This window comes from Sycon ciliatum, chromosome 10, assembly GCF_964019385.1.
Source record: "Sycon ciliatum chromosome 10, ocSycCili1.1, whole genome shotgun sequence".
Lineage (NCBI taxonomy): Eukaryota > Metazoa > Porifera > Calcarea > Leucosolenida > Sycettidae > Sycon > Sycon ciliatum.
Window position 1 is genome coordinate 10,406,858 of NC_088652.1, and position 22,500 is coordinate 10,429,357.

General features: G+C 47.8%; 2 protein-coding genes across 2 annotated transcripts in view; one reads left to right on the plus strand and one right to left on the minus strand.

Moving 5' to 3' along the window:
• The window catches only part of LOC135826561 (proton-coupled zinc antiporter SLC30A5-like), a 7,781-nt gene extending 2,355 nt beyond the window's left edge, over positions 1–5,426 (plus strand). Inside the window, exons 4-5 of the mRNA XM_065339166.1 lie at positions 1,123–1,260; positions 3,542–5,426. Coding sequence (XP_065195238.1) covers positions 1,123–1,260; positions 3,542–3,637 — 234 coding nt within the window. The 3' untranslated portion in view covers positions 3,638–5,426. The remainder of the gene's footprint in view (positions 1–1,122; positions 1,261–3,541) is intronic.
• A 2,299-nt stretch (positions 5,427–7,725) lies between these two features.
• The window catches only part of LOC135825682 (protocadherin-like wing polarity protein stan), a 20,355-nt gene continuing 5,580 nt past the window's right edge, over positions 7,726–22,500 (minus strand). Inside the window, exons 4-6 of the mRNA XM_065338302.1 lie at positions 22,029–22,142; positions 18,977–19,248; positions 7,726–8,708 (exon numbers count right to left, since the gene is read on the minus strand). Of these exons, the coding sequence (XP_065194374.1) occupies positions 8,277–8,708; positions 18,977–19,248; positions 22,029–22,142 (818 nt within the window). The 3' untranslated portion in view covers positions 7,726–8,276. The remainder of the gene's footprint in view (positions 8,709–18,976; positions 19,249–22,028; positions 22,143–22,500) is intronic.

Below are 22,500 nucleotides of genomic sequence, written 5' to 3' on the forward strand. Positions count from 1 at the left end.
ACTTTGAAATATTCGGAACTCTGAACATATACATGTCAATGGGAAAGGGCCAGTGATGTGGTATATGACGTCACTATTTCCACGCAAATTAGCAAAAGAGTAGTAATATTTCCACTAAAATTCACCGACGGGGTACCCGGTAGACTGAGGTGCCCGTGACTCAGAGGTCCGGATAAGAGGTATCTGAGTGTGCCATGTGAAGTGCACCCACCGTCCGTAGAAGGCTCAATTTGCCGAAAGCAAAGAGCGGAATACACGGACAGAAAAATACACAGTTGCTTTTTTTGTAACTCCGAATTTCACGAACTGAATCAATCATGAGACGAAAAAGAAATAGATATGAGCGTATTGTGTGTGTTTTTCTGAACTGCTCTCTTGTCTCAAAGTCTGTTCATTACCGTAGTAAAAGAAAGAAAAAAAATAAAGTTAGCCGGATTCGCGGCCGCATCACCTGACGTGTTCAGGAACACATCAAGCGAATACATTCACATCGGCGGGCCACCACTTCGCCCATATATCCTCAGTGTCGAATGCAGACCTCACAAGTCAGTCAGGGGAGAGGGGATACGTCTCTCAACAAGCGGGCGTGTAAAGGCCCGATAACTCCATAAACCGCATCCTTGTTACCCTCACACCGAACAAGTGAGTACCCAGTTCACGGTGGGTGTCGGCACAGTTCATTGCATGTAAAGTGGTACTCGCCCGCATCACCGCGATTTAGAGAGCACTACACACACTCCCTGTTCCCAGCGCAGGTTTGAACTCGCAACCTCATGATGACCTCATGATGACCTCATGATGACCTCATGATTGGCAGGCAAACCTACAAACCAACCGGCTATACGCGTTGGTAGTGTCTTGTGTTTTGCCTATCTCCTATAGGAGCCTGTTTCGAATACAAGCCTGATTTTCAAGATACATTGTCGGCACGTTAGTCTGGTTTTAGTGTTGACATACATAGAAGTACAGGGTTTGAATAGAAGCCTGATGTGAGTAGAAGCCTGATGTGAATAGAAGCCTGATGTGAATAGAAGCCTAGCTCCGACAGCGGCTACTACAGGAATAAGCCCGGCTTTAATGCGTGACATCACGGTGCTTGTATCTCCCTGTGTCTCTGTACAGATTTCTAGCATTCTGAAGCACCGCGGCTTCACCGAGACGGCCGTACAGATCGAGAAGGAGGCGTTCTTCCGCCTGGCGCCGCCGCACATCACGCGCAGCTTCTGCATGCCGAACGGCGCGCAGGGCATATCACCACAGGTACGAGCACGGCCTGACCACTCTAGTACATGTGCAGTGCTGCTGAATGAAATCCAGTCGTGTCGCTCCAGTACGCGCCGGCGGGTGTGTTCGGCAGCCCTAGACCTGCAGCAAACACCAGGCTGCGAAATGGTGCAAGGCTCACACTTGAGTGACGCGGCTGGATTTCATTGAGCAGCACTGCATAGGACCGTTGCGCATTGTATGAGTAATGCATGTGGATTGTATGAGTAATGCATGTGGATTGTATGAGTAATGCATGTGGATTGTATGAGTAATGCATGTGGATTGTATGAGTAATGATATGGATTGTATGAGTAATGATATGGATTGTATGAGTAATGCATGTGGATTGTATGAGTAATGCATGTGGATTGTATGAGTAATGCATGTGGATTGTATTTTTTTTTTTTTTTTTTTCTTTTACTATGTTCACATTCCCAGCTCGAAAATAATAAGAAAGACAATGATACTGAGACTAGGACGAACGTGACAACTATTGAGCAGGGGCTGCAGCGAGACGCAGCAGTGATGGTGGGGCATTGATGGCTCTGCCGACCTGAGGTCTCGGCATCACGGCCAAAAACACGCACCAAAAACGAAAGATAGAGCTGTACGAGTCAGCAAAATGAAAAGAAAGGAAGGCCTTAAGGGTTAGGCTGTCATCACACCATGGTACAAAGCGCTGCGTCTACGTCCACGTAAGGAGTTTTTGGTCGGTTGTCATGATGATCCGTATACGGGGTGAAAACGGGAGCAGAGGAAACGGGAGACGTAGACGTGGTATGGAGAGGGGGGGTATACGACTTTTTGTATGAACGTGCGTATCTACCCCAGCCTTTTTCCGAGCGACCCTGTACTTCGATGTACGTGGGTTCAAATTTCTCCAAAAACCTGACTGCGTGTACAGTGGTGTACGCGTCAAGCACTGTGCCTGTCTGATGACACGACCACCCGTTTTGGTTTTTTCACCATAGACGTAGACGTAAACGGGAGTCGGAGAACGTGGTGTGATGACGGCCTAAACACCAGCGAGTGTGCGGGAGAAACTGTGAGACTATTAACAAATTACAAGGGCTGTTACTGAGATGAGCATCATCATGGCTGATCATGGTGAGTCGGTTGTCTGAGCCAGTTGTGGTGCATAGATAGGGACAGAGGAGAACGACGAGAGCATCATCGTAGCGAGTCGACTGCCCAGAGCCAGTTGGTGCTTCGCAGATGGCGATAAATAATATGAGTAATGATATGGATTGTATGAGTAATGATATGGATTGTATGAGTAATGATATGGATTGTATGAGTAATGATATGGATTGTATGAGTAATGATATGGATTGTATGAGTAATGATATGGATTGTATGAGTAATGATATGGATTGTATGAGTAATGATATGGATTGTATGAGTAATGATATGGATTGTATGAGTAATGATATGGATTGTATGAGTAATGATATGGATTGTATGAGTAATGCATGTGGATTGTATGAGTAATGCATGTGAGTACGCTGGGATCAGGCATGCACTGTTCAACGCCCCAGACGACCATGCCCGGGTGGCGGTGTGTAGGGCGTTTACGGTACAAATTAATTACGCCATTGCGCAGGACTGTGCTAGCAAGTGTGCTGAGATGATGTCAACAGAGTGGTTCTGCGTTGCACGGAACGTAGAGAAATCACGTACAGAACGGTTGTCTGGGTTAGAGTCTACGGCTTTGCGTGTTTTGGGTCCACTTTTCTATGCAGAGATATTGATCTCTACGCCGTTGCACGTGCAAAGAAGATGCGTACAGATCTGCGGAATATCACTCGAATGAAAACTGCCGTGCATGGAATGAGAAAATTCTCACCGCACATTGGACGCGAGTTCTTTGCGTTCGAGGAAAGCAGAGGATGTCCGTTATGACATGTGAAGCCCAAAGACGCGAGTGCTGGAATATGTTGCATTGCATGTCCGTCCTGTGTAGCAGAACCTCGCTATTTACTGTACTAGCATTGGGTGGTTGCCTGACGTAGGCGTAGCAAGTCGTGGGCCTCGTCTATCTTCCTGGTCTCTAGACTGCTCGTAGGTGCGTGGTGCACTCTTTTTTCCGTGCATGTGTGTGTGTGCGTATGTGTGTGCGCGCGTGCGTGCGTGCACGCGTGTGTTGTTGTGCCAGGCTTCGTTTGAATTATTGTTTTCTATGAATGCGTCTATTTCTCTCTCTCTCTCTTTCTTTCTCTCTCTCTCTCTCTCTCTCTCTCTCTCTCTCTCTCACACACGCACACCCTGTTTCCAGGCATACGTGACATATGGGCCGTCAGGCAATGCGGAGGCTCAACCGCTCACGCCTGAAGATGCGCCGGAGTCCTTTGGCGTTGTCGTCAATGTGTAGAAGCTGTGTTAGCAACTAGAGACACTCGCCATTTCTCTACGTGCCACTGTGCTTTTCACCACCGTGCTGTCAGCGCACTTGTTTGATACATGCCCTCTGCAGCCAACCCAGGGCTTGACCATAATATGACCCAGAGCTAACCTTGCTGTGATGTGTCATGCAGTGTTCCCAACAGCGCGTACTACTGTTTGCATTGCACCCTGGCTCCTGGGTTCTCTGATTCGCCCTGGCTCCTGGGTACTCTGCTTCACCCTGGCTCCTGGGTACTCTGCTTCGCCCTGGCTCCTTGGTACTCTGCTTCGCCCTGGCTTCTGAGTGCTCTGCTTCGCCCTGGCTCCTGGGTACTCTGCTTCACCCTGGCTCCCGGGTACTCTGTTTCACCCTGGCTCCTGGGTACTCTACTGCACCCTGGCTCCTGGGTACTCAGCTGTAGTACATCGCAAACCGATCTACTGGTGTTGTCATGCGCTTTTGAGCAGACATTGCGTGTCGATTACCTGCCTCTGTTGCTGCTGCTGGCTATGATGGTGACAGGAAGTTGAGCGGATGATGCGTTGGAGAATAACACGGATGTCCCAAAGCATCTTCTTCTTGTGCGACATTGACTGTGTTCACGTTGCTAGTCATGGATGTTTGTGTCCACTGTCCGTCTCTCCACCAGGAATGCTGCGTCACTGTGGTTCAATTAGCCGGATGCATGGTGTTATGCCCGCGCACGACGTGTCGAGATGCGTTGTGACCATGTGTGCGGAGTGCTCTTGTGACCGTGTGTGCGGAGTGCTCATGTGGCTGTGCATGTACTCTGCTGCACTGATCCGGACTATCACCAGAGCAGCAGCAGCTGCTTTTAAGCAACCACAGTAACGCTTCATATGCTGCCACTATCACACATTGTTGAGCTGTCGGCCATGCCACAGCCTGCAGTGACCAGCCAGGATAGCGAGTAGTATAGCCTGTCTCATTGTGCTGACTGGTCACTGTGTATAGCCTGTCTCACTGTGCTGGCTGGTCACTGTGTATAGCCTGTCTCACTGTGCTGGCTGGTCACTGTGTATAGCCTGTCTCACTGTGCTGGCTGGTCACTGTGTATAGCCTGTCTCACTGTGCTGGCTGGTCACTGTGTATAGCCTGTCTCACTGTGCTGGCTGGTCACTGTGTCATGTTAGTAGCCATTCCCATATTCTGATTACACTTATTTCTCCACTGATTGGAGTTGTGTACCAGTGTTGTACATATACACAGATGGATCATGCTGAATGACCCTCCCCCTCTCTTGGAAGCCTTGATCCTGTACATTAGAGCGAGCGTATTCTGCGGAGCTCCGAGCTCCGTTAGAGTACCGCTTTGCTCATGCCTTTCCGAGAGGTTTGTCTGTACACTTGGTATGTTCATGTTATTCGTCTCACGTGTGCCATTATCCGCCACCGACGTATCCGCTCTGCTGTAAAGAGGACGAGGGCATGTGTACATGCGCCGTCCGGGGCTCAGGGGCACCGGTTCCTTTGTATATTGTTGCTGCTGCTGCCACCGCTAACACCATGTTTCAAATATACTCGTAGAATCATGGACAACTCTACATAGACCTATTGCACATATGCGTATATTTTAAAACTTTAGTTTTTCATCTTCTGCTTTGTTTGTTCTGTATATAATTGGTGTGATGGGTAGTGATGCATGCTTGATCAAGATGCGTTTTTCTTTCTTTTTGCGCCAGTTTCTTTGTTTGCCGGTCTTTTTCCACAGAGCTGACGTATTTTTTTTACAATGGTATGCTTGGATCATGCCGTCACATGTTGTTGATGGCCGATGGTCTGTCATCTCCTGTATTACAGTGCATGCGTGCAGCTACACTGAACGGTTATCTCAGCGGTCTACACCAAGAGGTTTGCCGTAGTCTGCTCAGTTAGACTTTAGACTACAGTCAGACCTCGCTTAAAATATCCGGATAGGCGAGGGAACCAGATAACCAAACACCGTTTATGTTGGATACATCACGAATGCTGTAAATAGCAAGGGATCCGGATAAAAGAGGACCGGATGAGCGAGCTCTGACTCTACATGCGAACTACTTCAGTGTGTTATTACTACCGGTGTGTAGTATAAGCTATGGCTTTGTAATCGAATATACTGCCATGGGGCTTTAAAATTATATTATTTAATACCGGTATGCGGACATACGGTATGCAGTATATAATATATAACGCTACACGCCTTTGTGTACATAGAAAAAGTAAAAATTTGGCAATTTGCCAGAAGACTCGGATCTCGAGCTTGACCGAACCCAATCATCAGCAATCAGACAGCAGGACTCGCGCACGAGCGGCATGATGATGGCTTCGGCATGAACAGGTAAGGCCGATTCCCAGTACTGTGCAACTTTTTGCGATGCGACATGCGACATCGCGATCGATGCATCTGGGACGAGTTGCGACCGCGACACGATTCACTTTCAATGTTTTTGCGACATCCCCTTTAGGCCTAGGCTTGCATGTGCACAGCACGCACATCCAGAGTAGAACTGCGTGTGTCGCACGTTGCAAAAGTTTGAACTTTCTCCAACTACCGTAACTTCTGCGACAGGTACGAGTAATTGGCCTTGTGACTGCTAGCGACAGCTCGCGATAGGCACTTTCTTGTCGCAACTATCGCAAATCGTGTGTCACATCGCAAATCGTGGTACAGACAGTGTACTATGTAGTATTGTGAATTTCCGTATTATATATTTATATATTTCACGGTTCGCGTGAGACTCGGCCAAAGGCCCAGTTTTCCGCATCCGCAGGAACGCCACCACCCTCTTGGATCAAGGCGCAGATGCAGCTCCTAAGCGGTGGGAGGTGAGTAGATCAGACCCACCACAAAGTGGTCAAAGACCGAAATCCCATTCACTGCACCCATGTTTCCCTCGTGCCAGGCCACGAGTTCCCAATTAACTGTGGGTCGCAGCACGGCTGGAAAAAATCCTTCCGCTTCCAAGCAGGACTTGAACCTGGTACCCTCTGTTTCTCAATCATGGTCTTAGACCATCTCACTATGCCTGCCTGCTTCCGTATTATCTCCATTATAAACCCAGCGCTTATATATTGTAAACCAGTCCTGACCCTGGGCTTCTACTGGAGACTGGGCTGCTACTTTTCAACCACCTGGTACAATGTACATGTACATTGCCTATTATTTTTCATCTAATATAATGAGTAGCACAAAAAGTTTCCCAGCAGGTACCGGGACTGCAGGCTAGTGCAGTTTTGTGCTTCCTGGTACACCGAGTCTGAACTTTAGATCTCGGGGATCGCAGAAAAATGAAAAAATAATATCCTCATTCAGCTCTTCGGCAGCACACCACCGGAATTGGGCACACTCCAGCTCCTCGGAATTACCCCGGGCCATGGCCAATGTGGATGAAAGGGGAGGGGGAGGAGGGGGTACATGCTGACGACAACCCGCTGTATACATCCTGTACACACTGTTTTCATTGATACTGTAGGTGCTGTAGGCGGGGAAATCAGCAAAAAAACATTCTCTTCCTTCAGTTCAAACAGGCATTTCGGACAATTGGTCGTTGGTCGTTGCATACCGGTAGTCGACGCTCAGATCATGGTCCGGATACTGCATTTTGCTACAATAAAGGGCGTATTAATTTAACTTAAGTACAATGACGACAAAGGGGTCTGCGGTCACTCTGCGCTCGGGCCGTTAGCATGACTTTGAGTGATGGGGGCAGCGAGTGTCAATCCGTGACCTGTATTTGACGATTGTCTGCCCTGGAGATAGAGTGCTGCAACGGAAGGAGGGACACAATGCAGGAATCATACAGCAATGGGACACAACACACACACACACCCCGGTGTTGTATTCTAACGTTAACATTATTCATTGACTGAGCGTTCTTTGCGTTGTACTACACCCTGCTATCATGTTAGGCTATTTCCTACAATAATAATTATACTTATTGTTTCCATTCGCTTCTATGTAATTGGGCGACACCGCCCGTTTGTTTCTGCGAATTCAAATAACAACGTACCTACTAGCTACGTTGGATATGGGAACACACCATTTGCCTGCACAACTAGAGAGAGAGAGACAGCCTATCCAGCACAACCAAGCCATTCGCAACGGAAGGGAGAAAGAAGCACAATTTTAGACCAAAAGATGGCGAGAAGGAAGCATAGATCTACGCATGAAGTCATGAACAAAGCGCACGTGCATGGCCAAGACACAATACATACTTAGAAGCGAACAGCCGCAGATATCCGATTCAGTGAAGAAGAGAAGGCCTAGATGGAAGTGAAGAAGAGAAGGCCCAGATGGAAGCTGTCACAGTGAGACTAATTTAGCACAGATGACGAGAACAGACCTCGTCAGTTATTGGCTGCAGAACGACAAGTAAACATTCTTGGACATTTGCCCTAGTCTCAGTATCATTGTCTTTCATTATTATTGAGTAAGAAAACAACAAAAAGCAAAAAAACGATACTAGAAGACGCTAGAATCGGCTTTACTTGATGAGTAGAGATGACGAAACATTTTCACGCTTACCATCCTGGCCTTGTGTGCAGGGGTTGGCTATGCCAGCGTTCAGCAGCTTCTATTTCCCGAGAGTGCAAAGCATTGTATTTTACGACTCTCTGATTGTGACCAGCTAAGGTGCACATATTTCCCGTACCTGTAGAGTGGATGGTGAATCATAGCCGGACAGTACATAAGGCACTCCCGCGTACTTTCGCACGTGTATAGCTACGATATGTGATCCAGCTCCAAAGTCGCCAAGCCTATTTCCTTTACAAACACCATCCAGATACGCTGGTCGGTAGACATTGTTTGAAATTTCCCGGTAGAGCAGCATTGCTACATCGCTGGGCTCGCTGCATCTCTGGTTATCAATGGCAGCATACCACCAGGCAGACGATTCTCTTCCATATGCCACAATGTTCGTTGAATAGGTGATGTGAAGTAGCGTAGACTCGTGTTTCTTCTGAATTGTGACATTGGCTAGCTGCCCTACACTTCTGTGTTGTCTTCTGTGTACGCTGTAGGCATACCCCAACTGACCCGGATTACATCTTTCAGTAGCCTGCAGGCATAGCGCACACACATACCAACACACACACACACAATCCCAGAAACAACTTTATTAGTTACTTAGAGAATCAGGCAGCTGATAATCTCTTTCACTTTTCAAGCCTATAGCACCTACATGTATGATTCAGTACGAAGTAGTGGTTGCGACTTCGGCGATGATTTGTAAGAAAAGGTCAAGTCAAGTGTCAAGTAAAGTCGGCGGAATAGCGCGAGCTCCGGTGTGGGGAGCAAACCTTTTCTTATGTATGATTCAATCTGCGGAATTCACCATCCAAAAACTACTGGCAAGCTCATTAGAGGCCGTACGGGCATAGATCGCAGTACATACAGTACATTTACTGGAACTAAAAAATAAAACAATTCGGCCGGGAGGGCGAAAAATCGGGGCGGGCGCGGACGATAAACAATAATTTTTTTTACTTGGCCTAGTACCAACCTGTTTCACTGCTCCCCATCGCCTACAAGCTTCTGGAGGACATTACGCAGAACCAAGTTTTGTCTGCCAGACACAGTCAAATTGCTGTCCATCAAAACTATTCCACAGAGGATGCCCACGCCTCTTTTAAAATTACTAGCCCCCTATGCGGCAAGGGAAGGGTGACTAATGTCTGTTCAGTATGGTATGGTATTGATTTATTTGAATTCGGTATCTCAACAGTACATTGTACAACTTGGGAAGATCCGAATGACATAGATACATAAACATAAAAGTGGAGTAGGTGCTACAGCGGATCATTTTATCGCAGATTGTGGGACTAAACTAATACCAGTATGCAAGTACACAAGAAATAAAAGCTGAATAAATACGACTGCAGTACACAAATTACACATGTCAAAAGCAGTTTAACAAAAGTATGACACCCCCTCTTCTCTCCTACAGTGCTGGCGGGCACCGAAGAACGGTGAATGATGTGCCGAAGAACGAACAGGCTAGAATTCTACAAGGCAGAGGATGTACATGTCGTCATGGTAGCTCAGGCGAAAAGGCCCAAATAGATGGTGATCTACATGAAGATAAGAACGGCTTATGGTATACTTTGAACCCCCGGTTCTTCAACATCAGACAGTAGTGCACAGGATTTGTTTGCTTTTGGCCTATGTCATGGCACATTGTAGTTCGGGCGGACACGGCAGGTATCCATTGGCTGATTTATTTTTGTTGTTTATTTTATTTGTATTGTATTTTATTACTTTACTTGGGCATTCCCAACTGACGGTAAGGTCTCCCTACAGGGTGCCCATGGTTACTGTATACACATTATACAGTAAAACCTGTAACTAACGACCACTGTAACTAACGACCACTGTAACTAACGACCACTGTAACTAACGACCACTGTAACTAACGACCACTGTAACTAACGACCACTGTAACTAACGACCACTGTGACTAACGACCACTGTAACTAACGACCACTGTAACTAACGACCACTGTGACTAACGACCACTGTAACTAAAGACCACGGTAACTAACGACCACTGTAACTAACGACCACTGTAACTAACGACCACTGTAACTAACGACCACTGTGACTAACGTCCACTGTAACTAACGACCACTGTAACTAACGACCACTGTAACTAACGACCACTGTAACTAACGACCACTGTAACTAACGACCACTGTAACTAACGACCACTGTGACTAACGACCACTGTAACTAACGACCACTGTGACTAACGACCACTGTGACTAACGACCACTGTAACTAAAGACCACGGTAACTAACGACCACTGTAACTAACGACCACTGTAACTAACGACCACTGTAACTAACGACCACTGTAACTAACGACCACTGTGACTAACGACCACTGTAACTAACGACCACTGTAACTAACGACCACTGTGACTAACGACCACTGTAACTAAAGACCACGGTACCTAACGACCACTGTAACTAACGACCACTGTAACTAACGACCACTGTGACTAACGACCACTGTAACTAACGACCACTGTAACTAACGACCACTGTGACTAACGACCACTGTAACTAACGACCACTGTAACTAACGACCACTGTGACTAACGACCACTGTGACTAACGACCACTGTGACTAACGACCACTGTGACTAACGACCACTGTGACTAACGACCACTGTGACTAACGACCCCTGTGACTAACGACCACTGTGACTAACGACCACTGTGACTAACGACCACTGTGACTAACGACCACTGTGACTAACGACCACTGTGACTAACGACCACTGTGACTAACGACCACTGTGACTAACGACCACTGTGACTAACGACCACTGTGACTAACGACCACTGTGACTAACGACCACTGTGACTAACGACCACTGTGACTAACGACCAGCCTGGTACTACCGACCACTTCGCCAGGCACGGACGGTCTCACATTCAAAATGCACTGTGACTAGCGACTGCCTGCTGAACGCGACCAGTGACCGCCTTTTCTTGTCCCAAAGACGACTTTTGACCCGTAACTAGCGACCGCGATGTAGGAAATCAAATGTTGCTCGAAGCTCCTTCTTGAAATTTTGCTGATTTTCAAGGTCCTGAAAGGAATCTTTCGATACTACAGCTGAACAAATGAACGCAGGTCATTTTGACTGTGCAGTCGGTGTGGACTGCACTGCACCTGTCAAAGTTTCAAGCTCTGTGAAGAATAAACATGATAGGAAACGTCTTGGAGAGCGCATCGGAAGCGCTCTTTGATCGATGTTACTACTCGGAGGAGAAACGAAGACTGAGCGGCTCTGTCACCCCAGTCATACAGACGAATCGACGATGGCATCAAGGAATCCATAAACCAAGCAGCACCACAAGGTCCTGATGCTGACGGATCGCGTTCAAGCAATCGAGAAGTCCGCACAACAAGGACAGTCAGTACAATTGGTTGCAAGAACAAATTTGAAGCCCAGCGCAAAACGAAACTTACACAGGGAGCGTTTGACTCCTTGGTTCAGAAGTAGCAGCTGAATTTGATGTCTGCAAAAAATTAAACTCTTCTCTCTCTCTCTCCCTCTCTCTCTCCGACTCTCTCCATCTCTCCGTCTTCCTCTCCAAGTGTTGTTTGACCTAAAATAAGAATGGTATTGCGCAAGTCCTGGGGAATTGTATTGGCTGCATTTTGACATACATATCATCTAGTGGGATCCATATATGTTCACGTAGTGCAAACCTCTAACTAAAGACCACCTGCTACTAAAGACCGCTTTTGCTGGAACCAAGGGGTGGTCGGTAGTCACAGGTTCTACTGTACATGTATACATGTGTTAAGTTCCTGGTTGATCGGGTTCATTGAATTAAACCAGACGCCGCTTTCCCGGCCCGACCAAAAGCTACGTGATCCCCCCCCCCCCCCCACCTCTATGATGCTACCTTACATTACAATGTTGCTGTTCTATTGCAGACGCCAGCTCTATGCCAGACGCCAGCTCTATGCCAGACGTCAGCTCTATGCCAGACGCCAGCTCTATGCCAGACGTCAGCTCTATGCCAGACGTCAGCTCTATGCCAGACGCCAGCTCTATGCCAGACGCCAGCTCTATGCCAGACGCCAGCTCTATGCCAGACGTCAGCTCTATGCCAGACGCCAGCTCTATGCCAGACGCCAGCTCTATGCCAGACGCCAGCTCTATGCCAGACGTCAGCTCTATGCCAGACGCCAGCTCTATGCCAGACGCCAGCTCTATGCCAGACGCCAGCTCTATGCCAGACGCCAGCTCTATGCCAGACGTCAGCTCTATGCCAGACGTCAGCTCTATGCCAGACGTCAGCTCTATGCCAGACGCCAGCTCTATGCCAGACGCCAGCTCTATGCCAGACGCCAGCTCTATGCCAGACGCCAGCTCTATACCAGACGTCAGCTCTATGCCAGACGCCAGCTCTATGCCAGACGTCAGCTCTATGCCAGACGCCAGCTCTATGCCAGACGTCAGCTCTATGCCAGACGTCAGCTCTATGCCAGACGCCAGCTCTATGCCAGACGTCAGCTCTATGCCAGACGCCAGCTCTATGCCAGACGCCAGCTCTATACCAGACGTCAGCTCTATGCCAGACGCCAGCTCTATGCCAGACGTCAGCTCTATGCCAGACGCCAGCTCTATGCCAGACGCCAGCTCTATGCCAGACGTCAGCTCTATGCCAGACGCCAGCTCTATGCCAGACGCCAGCTCTATGCCAGACGCCAGCTCTATGCCAGACGCCAGCTCTATGCCAGACGTCAGCTCTATGCCAGACGCCAGCTCTATGCCAGACGCCAGCTCTATGCCAGACGTCAGCTCTATGCCAGACGCCAGCTCTATGCCAGACGTCAGCTCTATGCCAGACGCCAGCTCTATGCCAGACACCAGCTCTATGCCAGACGTCAGCTCTATGCCAGACGTCAGCTCTATGCCAGACGCCAGCTCTATGCCAGACGTCAGCTCTATGCCAGACGTCAGCTCTATGCCAGACGCCAGCTCTATGCCAGACGCCAGCTCTATGCCAGACGCCAGCTCTATGCCAGACGTCAGCTCTATGCCAGATGCCAGCTCTATGCCAGACGTCAGCTCTATGCCAGACGTCAGCTCTATGCCAGACGTCAGCTCTATGCCAGACGTCAGCTCTATGCCAGACGTCAGCTCTATGGCAGACGTCAGCTCTATGCCAGACGCCAGCTCTATGCCAGACGCCAGCTCTATGCCAGACGTCAGCTCTATGCCAGACGTCAGCTCTATGCCAGACGCCAGCTCTATGCCAGACGCCAGCTCTATGCCAGACGTCAGCTCTATGCCAGACGCCAGCTCTATGCCAGACGTCAGCTCTATGCCAGACGCCAGCTCTATGCCAGACGTCAGCTCTATGCCAGACGTCAGCTCTATGCCAGACGTCAGCTCTATGCCAGACGTCAGCTCTATGGCAGACGTCAGCTCTATGCCAGACGCCAGCTCTATGCCAGACGCCAGCTCTATGCCAGACGTCAGCTCTATGCCAGACATCAGCTCTATGCCAGATGCCAGCTCTATGCCAGACGCCAGGTCTATGCCAGACGCCAGCTCTATGCCAGACGTCAGCTCTATGCCAGACGCCAGCTCTATGCCAGACGCCAGCTCTATGCCAGACGTCAGCTCTATGCCAGACGTCAGCTCTATGCCAGACGCCAGCTCTATGCCAGACGTCAGCTCTATGCCAGACGTCAGCTCTATGCCAGACGCCAGCTCTATGCCAGACGCCAGCTCTATGCCAGACGCCAGCTCTATGCCAGACGTCAGCTCTATGCCAGATGCCAGCTCTATGCCAGACGCCAGCTCTATGCCAGACGTCAGCTCTATGCCAGACGTCAGCTCTATGCCAGACGTCAGCTCTATGGCAGACGTCAGCTCTATGCCAGACGCCAGCTCTATGCCAGACGCCAGCTCTATGCCAGACGCCAGCTCTATGCCAGACGTCAGCTCTATGCCAGACGTCAGCTCTATGCCAGACGCCAGCTCTATGCCAGACGCCAGCTCTATGCCAGACGTCAGCTCTATGCCAGACGCCAGCTCTATGCCAGACGTCAGCTCTATGCCAGACGCCAGCTCTATGCCAGACGTCAGCTCTATGCCAGACGTCAGCTCTATGCCAGACGTCAGCTCTATGCCAGACGTCAGCTCTATGGCAGACGTCAGCTCTATGCCAGACGCCAGCTCTATGCCAGACGCCAGCTCTATGCCAGACGTCAGCTCTATGCCAGACGTCAGCTCTATGCCAGATGCCAGCTCTATGCCAGACGCCAGGTCTATGCCAGACGCCAGCTCTATGCCCGCCATGCATAGAACTGCGTTACCATCAATGACCACTGCCATAGAAAAATTGGAGGCGTATCCACTTTCGAAAAACGTGTCAGCACCAACGCAATCCACAGTCAAGTTGCTTTAGCTCTATAAATTGCTGTATTTTGACATTACGAAATAGAGGTTGCGACTTCGGCGATGATTTTGTTTAGGAATGGGTTTGCTCCCACACTGGTGCTCTTCAGGCACAATCTTCCTCAGCCTACTCAAGCTCAACTGATGAGGGGTGAATTCCCCGAAACACTGTGTATTGAGCAGGGAGTGGTGCTTTCTTGCAGGTTTGCTGAGTCGAAGGTTCGATGGACTTCTCGTGTTCTCTGGATGGCAGTCGTGAGTCAGTCAAGTGTCAAGTCGGCGGCGGAATAGCGCGAGCTCCAGTGTGGGAGCAAACTCATTCCTATTTTGACATTTTTCCATTATTCCCTGTATTTACCCATGATAAGTAAACGAAAAGGTTGGGTTACTAAATTGGCTTTGCTATAGTTATGCTTGTGTTTTGTAGCCATTTTGACCAAGTTACCAATGCTGCACAGTACATGTACAAGTAGATCACATCTCCTCTAAAGTCTAAGTCTAAAAAAATGGACTCGGATGGAGAGCCAGGGATAAATTTGTAGTGTAGAAAAAAGACCAAGAAACTACAAGTTATGCTATAAATGTCCACTAGCACCACCAGTTACTAAAGACTCAGCTCATGCGATAACATAATGCACACAAGTTGTGTTGAATGTTGCTTTGCGTCCTTGAATCGTGGTTTGACCGTATTGTCCAGTGGTCTTGCCAGTATCGTCATCGACATGCATGAACATCCGCCAACGTCCTTCACAGCTGAGACTTTCAGTTCGTGCTTGTCTTGGTTGCGCTCACCTTCCTCTCCAGTCTCCTCATGCTATTTCTATAATTTAGAACCTTCCAAGTTGGAAGGCTGTTGGAGTGCGCATTCAAGATGTGCTACCAGAGCTGTTAGCCAGTTAGTTGTAGAACGTCAGTACCGGCGGTCAGTGTCGTGCAATATAATCGCATGACCTGATTGTTTAGTAACTGGTGGTGTTAGTGGACATTATAGAGTAACTTGTACGGTTTCTTGGTCCTTTTTTCTTTTCTAAAAAAATGAATTTCTTTTTGAAAAACGAAGATGTTGGCTAGTGTTGTGTCCTACCCCAGGTGGGTTCTACTCGGACTCATCCAGCTCGATCACACACACACTCGAGGCCATTACAGATTTCAGTTCGTCTCAAACTCCATATCCGAAAAAGACCAAGCTCCTGTGCGAGCATGCGCACTACATACATTATGGTCCATGTTCAGGACATGACAATTTCCCCCTCACTAGTTGAGGCGAAGCATCTAGAACTATGCAATAGTAAACATATCAACATGCAATCTCAAAACTCAAAACTGCCGAGACATAATATTTCATGATACACTATACACCATATTTACACCATAAATATATAATTATATACAATATCCAGCAGAGTCCAAAATATATCATTAAAACTCCACAGACTAGAATAGGTCTATATGAACTGTGTGTTCTGAACGTCAATCCTTGAAACGAACTGGTCGAACAGTAGCGCGGGTTGACCGTCGTTCAGCTTGCGGTGACGACGTCTTGCTGTAGCTGGCACGTGAAGTGCTAACCGACGCAGACTCACTCGTACCGGTTGTTGCTGAGACCGGCGCGCCTAGCTCCGCTGCCGTGACACTGGCGTCGTTGTTGCTGAGTGACGGCTGTGCCTGGGCTGTTAAACTTGCTCCACTCTGCTCAGACACCCCTGCATCGAACTGAGGGATTTGCCGAGGACGGAGCTGGTTGCGATGGCGTTTCCACATTGCATCACCGACTTGTATCTGATACGTCATCGGACTGAGAACAGCCGTGACCACGGCTGGGGCCCACTTATCTCCTCCTTTGCCGAAATTCAAAGCCAGGACAGCTTGGCCGCACTGAAATTCCGGGGTCCCATTGCCATTCAGCAGATTTCTTCACCAGATTGTACAGAGGTACCATTATTGTTGCGAAATGAGGTATGAACCATCGCAAGAAATTCGCCGTTCCAATGAATGATTGAAGCTCGATAACATTCAAAGGAGCCTTAGCGTCCCGCATTGCCTCAATCTTATCCGCTGTAGGAGCCACACCAGCACTAGAAATCGTGTGACCCAGGTAGGAAATCTCATCCATCATGAAATGAAACTTACTGGGATTAAGCTTCATCCCGACCTCCTGTAGGCGACGTAGTACCCTGATCAGGTTGTTGTGGTGTTCATCCTCATCCTTCCCAGTAATCAGGATGTCATCCACATAGACGATGCACCCAGGCAGATCTGCCAATATGGATTCCATTGTGCGTTGGAAAATTGCCACTGCCGAGTGAATGCCAAACGGCAATCTCACGTATTCATACAACCCCTTGTGAGTAGAGATTGTTGTGTACGGCCGAGAAGCTGGATCAAGCTCCAGTTGGTGATAGGCTTGGGAGAGATCCAATTTGGTGAATTTATCTCCCCCCGACAATTTCGCTAACATTTCCTCAATAGTAGGTAGCGGGTAGTGCTCCAAATCAGACTTGGCATTGATTGAGCGAGAGTAATCAGCACAAATTCAGATACTACCATCCGATTTCAGTACTGGCACAGTAGGCGATGCCCATTTGGAGTGCTCAACTTTGCGAATAACTCCCTCTGCTTCCAATTTCTCCAAAGCCTCCTCGTACTTCTCCGTGATAGAGAACGGTACGGGACGCGCCTTGTGGAAAATTGGATCAGAATCATCCACTCTCAGGGTGATTTGAGCCGACCTCAGCTTGCCAACCTGAGTCGTATCGAATAGCTCCTCAAATTCCTCAATGAGAGCTCTCCTCCTACCATCCATTTGAACATGATTGACATTGACAATCTGTTTCCACGGTAGAGTAAATTGGGACAACATATCCCTGCCCAACAATGACGGACCACCATTATCCACCACACGGAGTAGTGTTGGTTTCTCCACACCATCAATGCTGACATTGAACTTCCCTTCACCAATACATTTGATTTCTGCCCCAGAAAAACCGGTCATGCGTACACTCGGTTTGGTTAAATTTGTACGAGACACCCCAAGTGACTCAAAAATCATGGACAGAAATGATTGAAATGCCACTGCCCGTGTCGATTTCCATTACAACAGGAACATCATTCACAGCAATTTCCAATTTGTAGGAGGGCACAGATTTGCTCTTCAATTCGCCCTGATCCGAAATGTGGAACATTGGCATGCACTCAAGATCAGCAGATTCATGCTCACCTGCGTCATCAGTCACAACATTGTGCACCGACGCGCCTGACGTAGATTTCTGCCGACAAACACACTCCAAGTGCCCCTTCCTGTGGCAGTGACGACACTCAGTGGCCTTGTGTTTGCACTTATCCGCCAAGTGTTGAGTAGACCCACAGCGGTAGCACAATCTCTGCTCTCGAGATTGATGAGATTGACGAGAAACACCAGACTGCGCCTGCGAACGCGATTCCACTGGCCGGTGATTCACCTTGTGCACTTCCTGCTGAGAGGTCAGCTGCGCGGCCGCGCGCGCAGCCGATTCCTGCGTCAAAGCTAGTTTGACGATGTCATTGAACGACTGTGCCGAAGTATCTTCTTTCGTCAATAAGAAATTTCGAGTGGATGAGCTGCTCAAGCCAGCAATAAACTGGTCTCGAAGCGCTCGATCGAGGTGATCAGCAAACTCACACCTCACAGCCAATCTCTTCAGACGAATGATGAAATCCGCAGTCGACTCATTTTCCTTCTGCTTCAACTGATGGAAATTGAACGTCGCCGAAACTTGCGAAATTGCAGGTTGAAAATACTTCCTCAAAAGATCGCAAATCTCCGACAGTTTCTTGTCAGCTACTTTCGCTGGCAGACAGAGGCTCCTCAAAATCGAGTAGACTTCCGCAGACAGCAAACTCACTAATACAGCCTTCCTTTTCTTGCTGGCAGCCAACTTGTCTGCAGCATTGGCCGAAGCAGCCACGGTTCCAATATCATTGGCAAAGAAATAGAATTCAAGTCTTTCCTCAAACTCTTCAAAGTCGCCGCCGGTAAACGGCTGAAGCGATGATATCCGAGCCATATCTTCGTCGCCAGTTGTTGTGTCCTACCCCAGGTGGGTTCTACTCGGACTCATCCAGCTCGATCACACACACACTCGAGGCTATTACAGATTTCAGTTCGTCTCAAACTCCATATCCGAAAAAGACCAAGCTCCTGTGCGAGCATGCGCACTACATACATTATGGTCCATGTTCAGGACATGACAGCTAGGGAGCAGGCCTGGCCACACGGTAATTTTGCTTGCCCTAAAATTCAGTTGAACTCGGATGGTGAGCCAATTTAATTATGGTAAAAAAGAAGGACAACATTAGTCATAACTCATAACATTTTGTCCTTTTCCTTTTTTACTATAATTCAGTGTGAACGTACCTGGATTCTGCTTTGAAGGTCGCGTGTTGTGTTGCGCAGGGTCAATGCCATGGCAACGGCATTTTCAATTCGACGTTCATTTGAACGTTGTTTATCATCCAGGTTGGTCAAGGCCGCCTCAATTTTCCGTTCCAATTTGCCGAGGAAGGCAGACACTTGGTCGGAGGTCTGTTGTCCCACGGCGGACATGTTGCTCCGCAGTGCAGTGACGTCATTATCGAGCTTGGCTAGAGTGGAAGTGATGCGGCCGACGCCCAATCGGGACAACCAGCCTGCGAGGAAGAAAAGACAAACCATCTGAGTGTTTCAAAGGATCAGTCGGGGAAGTGAACTGCCTGAAAAGACCAAAAAAATGCCGGACCCATGGGGAGCCGAACCCAGAGCCTTGAGCAAAGATCATGAGCAAAGCTCCTTTGAAATTTGAAGTTCTCCCAATCCTTTCAAAACATCTGAGTGTTGTCACTGAGTGTGGACAATTTGGAGGGGAAGCAGCATAACGAACATTGACTCGGCTGGGAAATGCTAATCTCCTGCAGGAGTGAGACGGCATTGCGTCTGGACACCCAGTGTCAGAGAGGTGCAAGTCACGTGATCGGGTACTACACTTATTATTATTATTTTTAGGCCACACGTTTTTATTTCTATGTTTCTCGTCACCTGAAAATCTAAAAACGTAGGCGAGAGGTGAAAAAAATAAAAAAATGACCAAAAAATAAAAAAAAGTTTATTAGACCTTTGTTCACACTAAAATCCACCAATGCACCATGCAAAATAGCATCCATAGTTAGCAACTAGTATGTGGTAGGAGCTTCTGTCACAATCTGTGCATGTGCAGCTAGATTGTGCACAATAATTGGTGACCTCGCATCATATGTGTCGAACAGCCCAGGCCACATTATGTACATGTGCATGAGTGTGCAGGTCCCCACATGCACAGTCAGTGCAGCACATTTTCTTTTTCTTTTTTTCCTCCAGACTCCTGAATCGTATGCGCGCGGGTGACGAAAAACATAGATATAAAAACGTGTGGCCTTATTATTATTATTTAAATTTTGAATAGGGCAATACACTTGCATTGTCCACCGAGGCAGTGCACCTTGCCTTTATCCCATCAATCCCTCGCATAATAGTCTTAACTCGGATACTGAGCCAGTAATAAATGTAAAAAAAAGAGAAGAAAACACATGAGAACGAGTTATGCCGCAACTATCCACGACTGTCTACGGTCGTGGATAGTTGCTGCATACTCGTTCTCAAGTGTTTTCTTCTCTTTTTTTATACATAATAATATTTTCTAAAAAAATTATAATTTTTCTCAACCCACACCCCTCTACTCTGTTATCGGCCCTCTTAAAAAAGTGTGTTCATCACTGTTGAGGCTTCCGATAGAAAATAATAGAGTACTTCATGTAGTACTAAAAGGTGTTTTCTTGAACGCACAAAGCTCTGATTATCTGAATGCAAGGAAAGCAAGGAGAGCAAACAATTCAAAAATTGAACAAACTACTACTGGTACTACCAAGAGTACATGAAACGGTTTCAGGTACTCTTGGTAGTACCTTTAACTGCTTGAGTGTGGCCAAGGCCAGTGATGGGTAGAGCGCTGTACACCGGAGAATTATTAATAAAATTTATTTTAACTGGTTTGAGGGAAATATTAACTGGTTTGAGGGAAAATTTATTTTATTAATTAATCATGAATTAATATAGTGCCCAAGAGGTACACAAAGGAACGTAAGGGATTATTAAGTTGCAACTCCAAGTTGTTTTCAGAACATTGGAGCTCCATGGTAGCATTGTCATCTTTTCAGTGCACCTTCAATTCGCAACCCACAAGTCCTTGGCTACACCACGTACACCGATTGTTTTACAAGTTACAAAAAATCCTTGTTTTCCTTTGTGTACCTCTTGCACACGAAATGTACTCATTATTGATCTATTCAAAATCACGTGATGCTAGCCAATAAGGAGGTTTATAGTGGTGGACAGCCAGCCGTGGCGATAATGTGGAAACAGAAAATGTAAGGAACAAATGGGCCGCCAAGGGGGGGGGGGGGGGGGTGCGGGGCGGTGGGGTGGATAGAGCTAGGGCAGAGGAGGCTATCAATACTACTTCAAGTAATCATTAGTTTGTTGCAGTCTGCAGTAGCCGCATGAATGTCTTGTAAGTTGTAACGTTTGCAGGATTTTAGATATTGTAGTAGGAGAGGCAGGCAGGCATAGTGGAATGGTTTGTACGACCATGATTGAGAAACAGAGGGTACCAGGTTGAAATCCTCCTTCGAAGCGGAACAGGAATTTTTCCAGCCGTGCTGCGACCCATAGTTGTAACATTTGGGAGCTTGTGGCCCGGCATGAGGAAAGCATGGACGCAGTGAATGGGATTTTCGGTCTTTGACTCACCTCCAACCGCTTCAGGAGCTGCATCTTATATCTGCGCCTTGATTCTTGAAGGGTGGTGGTGTTCCTACGGATGCTGAAAACTCGGCCTCTAGTCGAGTCTGACGCGAACCGTGAACCTTTTTTAGTAGGAGAAACCAGTAACTGGTTTCTACTGTTAGTGTTAGTGGTACATGTAGCAAGGAATAGAGGTGATGATTGCGTACCGTGATGTATTTGCCAGCAGAGGGCGACTACTGTGTAACAGTTCCAGTACATACATCCTTTTTTGTGTGAGTTCCGAAGTCTGAAAAGGAGCGACTAAACGCAAGGAGAAAAGTTCAAGGTTAGCCTTCTAAGTTCTAGTCAAATTTGCAAGCTCACCGGATCAAGGTGCGGGTCCTCTTCACTCAGTACAGTCGAGTCGAGCCAGCTGTAACTCCCGGTGTCGAAAGGCGGGCTCACGCCCCTACTTGTACATGGCTGCTTCCCCTTGTCAACCCCCAAAAGTTTTCAGAGCAGACTCGCTCTCTTCCCATTCACTCCAACTCATTTCTCAATCAATTTTTTTATATAACGCTTGCCCTCATCAGGTATGTACCTCTATTTGTAGAGAATAAAAAAAATCGTAAATGAATGTGTCACATGCACATATACATGTACACAGGCTTACGTCGTTCGCAGTGTCTTCCGTGAAACAGTGTTCTGCACGTGCACCTGTATCCGGTGGGTGAGGACACGCACGTTCCGCCATTCAAACACCTTGCCTGCATACACTGTGGTCGCACTGCAGAGGAGAGATGCATGGCATTACGCCATTAGACAGCATCAGTCGAGTTCAAAAATATCTTTTTAAATTTATTATGCAAAAGAGAAAGACCAAGGAACTACAAGTTACGCTATACTGTACTTATTATGCATCCAACATTACGATCTTGATCAACCAGATCGCAGAAACGTCTTTTTGAATCCAATACAAACGGAACGACTGTCGTTGGGTGTCGGAAAATGTGCAAAGAGGCAGCATGGCAACACCTGTTGATACTGATGGGCTGATACTAGGCGAGGTGTTTGAGAATGCACAGCCCAGCTTCACAGCAAATGCAGTCATGCACATAGATAACAGACTAGTACGTATAGAATAT